The following is a 10,715-nucleotide window of genomic DNA, read 5'->3' on the forward strand; positions in this document are numbered from 1 at the left end:
AATTTTATTACATTCTAATTTAAAAAAGATATTATACATTTTAGATCAAGCATTATATTTTTTCAAATCAATTTCATATATTCAAAGATATATTTTCTTTTTTCTGTTTCCTTCTCTTTTTTCGGGTAGATTATTCACCATTATATATTTGCTACTCATGCTAACAATTTACATAGCAATTGCTACATTCATTGCTTCAGAGATTTTTCTCTAATGGAGAACAATGAGTCCGTTTCTCCGGTAATTCTTTGATGTTACATAATTTTTCTCTTTACATGCATTCCATTTAGATAAGATATATACATTAACCTTTTATTTATTTTTATTTTATATTTTTTCTTCACAGACTTGTGTTGTTCTCAAAGTAGTGAATCTCCAATGTTGTGAAGCTTGTCCTTCCAGGGTGAACAAAGAGCTTAGGAAAATTAAGGGTATGTATATAAATATAAATATGACACTATGATTTATAGCTTTATGCACTTCTTTTTCTAATGACATATGATTTAATTAGTCTATCAAATAATGGATGATCTTAAAAGCTAAAGATATGAGTTTTAGAATATTACTTTTTATTTTGGTTCATAGAAAGACATGAATTAGTAAAATTTTTTGAAGATGTGTAAATTTTTTTAGAATATGTACACACAACATTTTGGAATTGCTAAATTATGCAGGAGTTACTGATGTCCAAATGAACAGAGAAGAGGGACTAGTTACAGTTTTTGGTGAGGCAGATTCTTCAAAACTCATCAAAGCAGTAAAAAAGGTTGGAAGAAAAAGAGCAGAGATTTATATGGAGCCTAAAGATCAACCTACTGAACCAAGCTGCACCTGCTTAGAACACACAAAGAGCACAAAATCCAAGAACTCAAGCATCCCTGATGACACAAAGAGCACCAAATCCAAGCACACAAAGGCGAGTGCGAAACATGATGATGATGATGATGATTCTGATGATAATTGCTCTGCTGATGCTGATTTTGGCGACCACGATCTGCCTCTGCCTCCACAATTTAATGATCATGGAGCTCCTTCAAGGTCCAACAACCATGTTGCTTCTAATGCAAGCTATCATCATTATCCTCAAAATAATCCAATAATGCTAGGTACCAATAATGGTGGTGGTGGTGGCGGTTATTTTCAAGGGACAACATTTCCTGTGCCTGCATATATTAATACATATGCAAGATTTTGTAATGACTACAATGAATGTGTTCCTCCTCCAATGGGTTATGGTAGACCACAACAACCACCTTATCAATACAGTTACTATCATCATCAACAGCGTTATCCACCACAACCACAGCCGCAGCAACAGGCTCCTCCTCCTCCTCCTCCTCCTCCATGCTCATATTATGGTGATGCTAATGGATGCACCATATCATGAGCTCTGCTACTTATTATATAGTTGCTTCTTACTTCAATTCTATATTCTTCTAATGTTTTGGTGTATATCCTATGGTTTGCTCATATATCCTATGGTTTGATTTTGACCTTTTATGGTGACTTTTTGGTATATACTTTATATAGATATTATTTTATTTATTTTGTGATATCTATTTGAAAGATAAAATATATTTTATTTGTATTTTTATTTTCTATTACGATTTCAATGTTTTTTATTTTCAGTACTAAAAATAAAAATACAAACTGAATACATCCTATGATTCCCATAAGACATGGGAGTAAGAAAATAAATAGTGAAAAAATACACATAGAAGAAACGATTATGTAAATAATCAACAAATTCATTCTCATGATAACACCAAAAGAAAAATGAAACTAAAATTCAGAAAGCAAATATTAGGATTATATACTTGAGATCCATCCTAATGTCTTAACCATTTTTAATAGTAGTAAACCCAGTTAGCAATGGAAGGTTGAGCTTTCATTGATTACTTCACTCGTTGCAGCAAAGGAAATCATACATAACAGTTTAGAGCAAATCAATTGATGGAAGCTGAGCAAAGGGAGAAAACATGAACATGGATTGGGAGCACAACATGCTCATACAAGTCTCATTATATATACAAAATAGATTAATCATTACTAGACACAAGAGTCAAAGCCTTGGATCATGTTTTACAAACTCATTAAAAAAATGGAACAATTCAACTCTACCATGGCATTTGAATGCCTCTCTTGAGTAATAATATCATATTTCTGGCACAGCTCCCACAAGAATCAACTCAGATGAAACCAGGCATTGACAGTAATTGGCTTTCTTCTTCTACCAATTAAAAGTGTCATTCATTCGTAGCATAAATAAGAAAACAATACAATGAATTTCATTGCATGAGAACCCCACCAGACATCTAAAGCAGGAACAGAGAGCAAACACCCTAGGGTCAGCAATTAGCAGAATACTACTAACATTGCACTTTGTATGCTTCGCATCGCAGCATTTTTGAATTGACGGTTGGTTTCTGTGTTTCGTCCGGGGGAAAATTATTTAAAGGGTGGCTAATTGAAAGTTCAATTGACTTTGTTCTTCTTTGCTTTCCATCTCCTTTACATTGTCTACTATGTGCTGTATTTTCTTCGATAGGCTCTCGTTATACTCGTCAATGTGCTCGAGTATCAATTCAAGATGTCTTTTATAGGTGGCAGACCTCTTTTTCTCTGCTGTCAACTGCTGATTTAATTCCCGAATTCTATCCCGTTCGCCCTGGAAAATAGTATCAGAAAACAAAGAGGTAAGTGGGGGAAAATAAGCTGAAAACATGTAAAAGAACCAATATTATCCTGAAAAACTTCATTCTGAAATAGCCTGATGCTAATCTCCAACATTTAGCTTAATAGTGACATCATGATCCATCCAATTTGTCATTTCTAATCAATCTGGCATGAAGTAACTGTGAAGATAACTAATTTAGTAATGCATAGCAATGGAAGAAGGAGAACTGACCGGATATTGTTCGTAGATGAAATCCCTTCTGCCACCTCCTGGACCAGCAAGAGGATGTGTGTGTTCCTTTACAAAACGTGTAACAACCCAGCTACCAGATTTTACTTTCCTTACCATTATCATTGCCTTGCAACCAACCCTTGTCTCAGCCCTTTGCCGTATAACATTTTCACGCTTGTCAGTCATCCTGTATCCCTCTTTGTTGCAGACAAAAATCCGCCCAATAGCAGAATTATCGATCCTTGATCGAGAGAGTTTACTAACACGTACGATGAATCCAACACTCGTGGCATATGCATTGTAGAATGCATGTGCTTCTGCTTCTGACTCAAACTCCTGTCCCACATAAGGTTCAACAGGTGAAACAATTGGGACCGGAAGTGTGGGAACAGCTAGGGTTATGGCCCCTCCAGCAGAAACTTGAGTCACATCTTGACCTTGGCTTTGAACTGGCACAATAGCACGTCCATCGATGTTATTTCCATCATCACCATTGTTTCCTTCGTCAGCGTTGTTCCCTTCATCAGCATTGTTTGCTTCATCTGCGTTGTTTCCTTCATCGGTGCTACAATCGTCAGCCATGGCAGCATTTTCTATTGCCTCCCCATTATTAGAGCCATCAATCTCAACCTCCACTGCAAGAACATAACATATATGCTATAAGATTTTCAGAGCCAAGGAAACATTCTACAGAACAGTGCATAGCATAAAAAACAATGAATGAACATGTAAAGAAATAAAACCCTAACCCCAAGATTGTTCTTTTTCTTCTTGATATTAAGAAAAAGCTTACAAACAATAAGGGAAAAATTAACACAATTTGGTTTAAAACAAGTTCTAGAGCAGAGAAGTGACTAATAGAAGAGAAACATGAAAATCACACCGAGAAATTTGCAAATTAATTCATTCCTCCACAAACAATCAAAATAGATCAAGCACTCTGCACCAAAAGCATGACTTTCGCATACCCTTTCAATAATCCTTTCTAAAAACACCAAACAATAATGATTCGATTGCTTTAAAGCTCAATACCAAATTCCCAAACCACAAAAGGGGGAGAAAACCCTCAAATTCTATCGGCATCAAAATCATCAACAGAATTTCCACATCAAGAATCAATAAACAAAATAAACATAAAAAAAAAACAAACTTTACACCCTAAAAACGAAATTTTTTAAGAAAAAAGGAAAAAAAAAAACTTACTCAGAATTAGATTAACGTAGAAAACCGAACGTGATACCGCTTGTGTTAAGAGCTGCAAAGTGAACACAGCGAAGTAAAAAAGGAATAGAATTGGGGGAATGCGAGGCATATATGGACCCTAATTGTCTCTCCACGTGTCTTATTTCTATTGGAGAATTCATAATATGAAAGTCAACTTTTTTACATTGACTCGTTGCTTTGTTGCCACGTTTTCAATGAAGTGTACGCTGGGCCGTAAGATTAGAACCCGAACCCGATCCAATACGAGTGGGTGCACCACAAAGAAAGAACACACGCAGTGCACAACACAATAAGCTGCTTCTTTCTTCTTCATCGTCTTCTTCTTCGAATTCCAACCATGGCTACTTCGTTGTTCCGGAGCATTCGGAGAGCTTCCTCTCTTCTCAAATTCTCGTACTCAACTACCTCCTTTTCGGTTTCTCCCAGGTTTCTCTATCATTCCACGTGCTATTTTTTTTTAAATTGTTATATACATGTTTCGTCACTTACATTCTTACACTAACCCCAGAAGGGGAAAAAAAAATTCATTTTTTCAGCGCCCGGGAACTGTTATAAATAATTCATTGAATCTCTTATGTTGGGTTAGCTTGTTTTCCTTGTTTGTGGTTCTAAGTTGGGGAAAGTTTAAGCCTTTGAATTGAAGCGTGAATTTGTAATGTGTGTATATATGAGCTATTTTGTGCTGACTGCTGAATCCCTTGTGTTCTAGATCAATTTTGCTTTTTGCGATTTTGTGTTGTGGAAAGTTTAAGGCATTTAATTGATGAGTTAACTTGTAATATGTATCAGTTATGTTGTTTTTTTTTTCTCCTAATTCCTTTGTGCTCTAGGTCAGTTGTGAGGTCCCGGATATCGGTTTTCTTACCGTTTAGGCAATGCAATTCAGTTGGGAAGCCGAGTTCATGGTGGGGTTTCAGAGAGTTGAGCTATGGCACTGTGAACTTGGTTATATCGGAAGGGAAGACCAAGTTTGAGGCTCGCGAGGTTGAGCCGCCAAGGAAGGACAAATATAAAACTAAGAAGAAGCTGAAGATGCAGAGGAAGAGGGAGAAGGAGAAGAGGAAAGCTGCAAATAGGAGAGACCCTCGTTGGCTTGGTGTCAAGGGGAAGAAGAAGCAGAAGTTTGCCAATGCAGAAGAGAGAATCAAGTGCAAGCTTGAGAAAGTAAGCACTGTGATCGGATTCTTTCTTGCCACAATTGGTGCAAGGAAAAGAGCCAAGCTTAGTGTTGCATACATGTGTATATTGCGATTGATGAGTGCAGACACCAGATATGATAGAATTAAGAATGAATGAATTAGAGAAAAAAGTTAAGGTTACATCTATTGTGGTGTCGAAATATGGTAGAATCGCGCCATAAATTATTTGGTTATACTAGATCAGATGAAAGATAGCCGAATAGGTAGGGTTAGAAGAAAACCAAGGAACCATGGAGTAGCACTCCAAGTTGAATGACTTGTCTATACCATGGTTCATAATAAGACACAATTATTATATTACTATATCTATATAGCCAACCTTACCTTGGGTAGAAGTTAGAAGAGACTTAGTTGTTGTTATTGTGCAAGCCAGCACTTTTGCAAGAGCTTCTTCATCTACTCATTCCTATAAATTTTAGGGGTCTTTTGTTTTGTTGTATTGATATGTCGATCTCACAAGTTATTCAGTTTCCCTCTTTTAGGCCGCAAGGATATGTTTTAGGGCTAGAGGTTAAATTTATTAATTCATATCTTTTGCTTATTTTCCCAGACATTCTACGGAAATTTGTAATGACTCAGATTTTAATCCCAGGCAAGAATTAAGGAATCAATGCTCATTGAAAGACTCAAAAGATATGATGTTCCTAAAGCTCAGGGTCCTGTTGCCAAACCTGATGGTTTGACGGGGGAGGAACGATTTTATTTGAAGAAGATGGCTCAGAAGAGTTCTAATTATCTACAAGTTGGCCGAAGAGGATTATTTGGAGGGGTTATTCTTAATATGCATATGCATTGGAAGAAACATGAGACTGTTAAGGTCATATGCAAGCCTTGTAAACCTGGCCAAGTACATGAGTATGCACAAGAACTTGCTAGATTGAGTGGTGGTATTCCAATCCACTTCATTGGAGATGACACTATAATATTTTATCGCGGAAAGAACTATGAACAGCCCGAGGTTATGTCACCAGTAGATACATTATCCAAGAAAAAGGTATGTTTCCGTGTTCCTTTTGTTAATCTCAAATGCATTACTGAAGTATTTGTTCATCACATGCAAAAGCAAAAGCACCGAAAATGAAATTTAGTTGCTTCAACATTTTATCTACATTTTCTGTTGCAGCAAGGTGTTTTAAAGTACATAACTTTTTGCTCTTAGCACATAATTCTTTTTGCCATTCTTTTTGTACATAACATTTTATCTCCAGTCTGCATTTTCAAGCTGTATGAAGCTGCTATTAGCTAGAAAATGCGGGTTTGGAACCATTTGTTGCTGGTTTAATGTTCAGTATGGAGTTTGAAGTTATTCAATTTTCTTTTTCAAATGATGTTGTCAAATGTGATCTCTCGCTATACAATATCTTTTCCTATTTGTTTTTTCTTGGTCTCACTTAAAAAGTGTTTGGTAAGACAACACACTTGACAATGATAGAAAAATTGAGAGAATCTATATTCCCTGATGAACATTTGGTCCAGAGTGACATTTATTTTGAAGTGGATGAAGTAACATGGAAATCTGTAGTTGACTTCTCATTTGAACTATACATATTTTTTGTAGCTTGGAGAAAAAATTCTCCAGTTTGGTATGGTTTTTAACAAATTCCATGAAGATTTATTCCTAGTTCCAGATATCTCTTATTTGACAAAAAACTCTTCTTCTAGAAGTGGTCAATTTTCAAATTTTATTTTTCATTTCTCCGCAGGCACTTGAAAAATCCAAGTATGAGCAATCTCTTGAATCAGTTAGGCGCTTCATCGCTATCGCTGAGAAAGAACTAGAGCTATATTACAGGCATATCGCACTCTACGGCAATCCGAACGACCGTAATCCCTTATCAGTTCTTGAGGGCCCAAGTGGAGACTCCATCAGAAAAGGGTACCATAGGATTCATAAACAAAGTAACCCTGAGTTGATTAATGATCTTGCTGATTCCAAAGAAATGGGGCTATCAGAATCTGAAGATAATAACAATGAAGATGAAAACTTGTCAATGGATGAATCAGATTCTGAAGAGGACAGCATGCTAGATACTAGTGATGATGATAAAGAAAGTGAGGAATGTTTTACTAATTTGAAAGATGCAAGTGCAAGCTCAAGAGCTGGTACATCACCATCAATGTCTAAACATACCTACCATTATAGTAATTGTAATAATCAATGTTTATTATCCAAACAAATGCTATGCACTAGAGATTAGAGATAAATTTATACTATGCCTCAAATGTTGTATATATATGGCAATGAATGTTGGGTCTTTAAATGACAATATAAAGGTTATTCAAGCAATGAAAGTTTTTTCATTCAAAAATATTTGAGAAAAAAATGCATTTCTTATAAATCACGTTGATGAACATTAAATAATAGTAATAAAAAAAACTCAACCATAACTAAGTTGTTTTTGCACCTGCATGATGAAAAGAAATTGACAACTGGGGCGGGAGGGGGAGGGAGAGAACAATACAATTAAGTATGTAAATTAACTAAAAGCACTTATGTTCATACCAAATGTATCAACTCCTCCATTTTTTAATTATCATAAATTCATACTTATAAGATCATAGTATATTTAAAAAAGTTAAAAAATAATAATTAACATAAAAGACATCTATAATTATGATAGCTAGAATTTTTTTTAGAATGATGTCATACTACTTATTTTATTTGCAATATAATTAGAGTGTATTATAAAAAAAAAATTAAAAGATTAGACTTATTTTAATAAAAAATTATATGTCTATAGACATATAATTGCTTCTTGTTCATACCTCGACCTCCAACTTAGCCTAATCCAAAAGCAGGCAAGGTCCAACTAACAAAAACCAAGATCCACCTACCGGCATGCTCGACCTCGTACGCCCGACCTAGTGTCCAGAACCTAAGTGCTCCTACAAACGTGTTCATATATTCATTCCAATATGAAATCTCAACAACCTTAGATAAAAAAGGGGAAATAAACTCCCACCAAGATAAGTCAACAAATTACTAAAAATAACTTATCTTTACTTATATATAAATACACCTCACTATCTCAGGTATTTCTCAACTCTAATCTATCTAAAACTTGTCTAAAATCCTTACTAACCTAAATATCAGAATCTCTTGCAGATACCACCCCACACATTCTCACGAGGAATTCGAAAACGTCAGATCTTTCATCTAAAGGTGTCTGGATCTCACGTTCATACCCAAAATCACCCTGGTTCAAGATAAGACTCGAAACACTTCTTATATAATAAACTATGTTAAATTAGTTTATCTATTTTATAGTTTACTTGAAATTTTTTTTTGTATCATAAAATATTAAATTGAAAAAATAGCATGAAATTTATTTGTTTATGTTATTTACAATTCCTAGATTTCATTTAGTGGATTTATTATAGTTTAAAATAATTAGCTTGTCTTTTTAATTATAAACTTAACAAATATTGCTTATAATTATCATATGAAATCAAGCCATAAATAAATAAAAATAGAAAATACATATTTGATGATATTGAAGAAAAATAAATATAAATATATTGAGAGAACAATGATTTACAAAACTACTACAATAATAACAGAAAAGAATATGGTTACAAATTTATAACAGGAGTTGAACTCAAGAGCATACCTTTGTCAAAAAGAGAGATCAATTCAATAAATAACTTATTACATATTGATAGAAAATTTAAATAAAAAAATTTGATGGGACCATGAGTCCATGACCAACCATTGTTCCAAAGAAACCTTCAGTCAAATAAATGGCGTCGTTCTACGTTTAGGGTCCAAATAAAGAAAAAGGAAGAAGGGACAAAAGTACACCTGAAAGTTCGCACGTTGGACACGATTACACTTCAATTATTTAATGAGTTACTCGTGCACACTATTTATACACTCCAGCGGACACAGTATTTTTCGTATTTATTTTGTTTAGGAAGAAGGGACAAAAATACAGTTAAAAGTTCACACGCTGGACATAATTACACTTCAATCATTTAACGCCGCCACATGCCGATGGTCGGAAGGGTAAATGTGTCTGCCGGAGTGTATAAATGGTGTGCACGTGTGACTCATTAAATGATTAAAGTGTAATCGTGTCCAGCGTGCGAACTTTCAGGTGTACTTTTGTCCCTTCTTCCTTAGAAAAAAGAAGCATTCAGTCCTTCACTTTCTCTCTCTTCGAACCATGAAAGCCTTCGCACCCACTAATCCCTAGCCCCTTCGCTGAACAGCTTTGTCTTCGTCTCACTCACTGCCGTCATCTTTGTTTAGGGTTGTGATTATTTTTTGTAGTGATGTGCTGCTTTGTATTTTGTTAATGCATTTCTTTGCCAATTTCCTTGGCATCTTTATCTTTGTACGGGTGATAGCTTGCCATGTTGTTATGGCTGATCCAAAGTATGAAGGGAACTAGGAGATTTTTACTTTGTAATTGTGATTTTTATGTTGTAGACTTTAACTATTTTTCTAATGGAAATTAAGTTGATATAGAAAGGAACTTTATTTTGAGTAGACGATGGAATATTTANACAATATTTTATATTTGGAAGACATTATAAAGTTTATGTTAGAATATAATTATATTGTAGGATATTTATTTATAATTTATTTATTATTTTAGTATAAAATAATTTTTCTAGTTAGATTACAATTGAATTAGGTGAACTAATAAACTAATGACTAGGGAGAATACTTAGTCTTCCTTTTCTAGGTTTTGTTTCTTTTGTTCTTTTGTTTTTTTTCTTTTTCTTTTTTTCTTTTTTTGGGCTGAGGCCCATTTAGAGTAACAAAAAAAGAATTGAAACATGCTGAACGCAGCCTAAACTCTAGCTCTTGTTAATTCGATTCCAAAGGAGAGAGAGATTCAAACTCGAAATTGCATCAATGTCTGACAGAGAAGATAGTGATTCCGACGCCCCTGAGGAATTCACAGCTCTGCAGGTCTCTCCTTATTTCACCATATTTTTCTCTTCGTGCAATTCATCAACATCCTTTTTTGTTATTGGATAAGTAGTTTGTGCTTAATCGAAGCTTGCGCTTCATAGGGTATACAACAAGACGAGGAGATTCGCAAAATTCAAAAAGAAAGTAAAGCTAGGTATGAAACGCTTTAATGCTTTGTTTCTTTCTATGCTTACTTAAATTTGAGCTTCAGTTGTTTTCCTTCCAAGTGAAACTATAAATTATTTAGTTTATTTGGTTAAATCCTCAAACTATATTCGGTTGAAATATGCGTGTTTGTCAAATTTCGGCCCGTAAAAATAAAAGTATTAGAAAAATCAGAAAAATATTTTTTTTTTAGAAGCTGTAATTTATATTTTTTGTAAAAGATCTTTTTTTCTAAAAAAAAAAAAAAAAGATGTTTTTCATATAATAAATAAATAAAAAAGTACTTTTATATTGT

General features: G+C 34.3%; 4 protein-coding genes across 6 annotated transcripts in view; 3 read left to right on the plus strand and 1 right to left on the minus strand.

Annotated features, from left to right (window-relative positions):
* LOC107632308 (heavy metal-associated isoprenylated plant protein 36-like) lies at positions 108-1,490 on the plus strand. The gene is made up of 2 exons (XM_021117510.1): positions 108-431; positions 675-1,490. The coding sequence occupies exon 2, from the start codon at positions 692-694 to the stop codon at positions 1,385-1,387; it is 696 nt and encodes a 231-aa protein (XP_020973169.1). The 5' UTR covers positions 108-431; positions 675-691; the 3' UTR covers positions 1,388-1,490.
* Positions 1,968-4,273, minus strand: LOC107628984 (protein FAR1-RELATED SEQUENCE 4). Its single transcript, XM_016331639.2, has 3 exons — positions 4,112-4,273; positions 2,909-3,543; positions 1,968-2,668 (listed from the first exon to the last, which is right to left on the minus strand). Exons 1-3 carry the CDS (start codon positions 4,218-4,220, stop codon positions 2,453-2,455), a joined length of 960 nt encoding a protein of 319 aa, XP_016187125.1. The 5' UTR covers positions 4,221-4,273; the 3' UTR covers positions 1,968-2,452.
* LOC107628981 (uncharacterized CRM domain-containing protein At3g25440, chloroplastic) lies at positions 4,363-7,618 on the plus strand. The gene is made up of 4 exons (XM_016331635.2): positions 4,363-4,558; positions 4,963-5,296; positions 5,924-6,325; positions 7,035-7,618. The coding sequence occupies exons 1-4, from the start codon at positions 4,470-4,472 to the stop codon at positions 7,527-7,529; spliced, it is 1,320 nt and encodes a 439-aa protein (XP_016187121.1). The 5' UTR covers positions 4,363-4,469; the 3' UTR covers positions 7,530-7,618.
* LOC107628985 overlaps positions 10,096-10,715 on the plus strand; it is a 2,360-nt gene continuing 1,740 nt past the window's right edge. For 2 of the 3 annotated variants that reach the window (XM_021117921.1, XM_016331640.2), the window contains exons 1-2: positions 10,096-10,252; positions 10,357-10,409. In XM_021117921.1, coding sequence (XP_020973580.1) covers positions 10,196-10,252; positions 10,357-10,409 — 110 coding nt within the window. In that variant the 5' untranslated portion in view covers positions 10,096-10,195. The remainder of the gene's footprint in view (positions 10,253-10,356; positions 10,410-10,715) is intronic. The other variant, XM_021117922.1, reaches the window with a different exon arrangement.

The sequence above is a fragment of the Arachis ipaensis genome, chromosome B03 (assembly GCF_000816755.2).
Source record: "Arachis ipaensis cultivar K30076 chromosome B03, Araip1.1, whole genome shotgun sequence".
Lineage (NCBI taxonomy): Eukaryota > Viridiplantae > Streptophyta > Magnoliopsida > Fabales > Fabaceae > Arachis > Arachis ipaensis.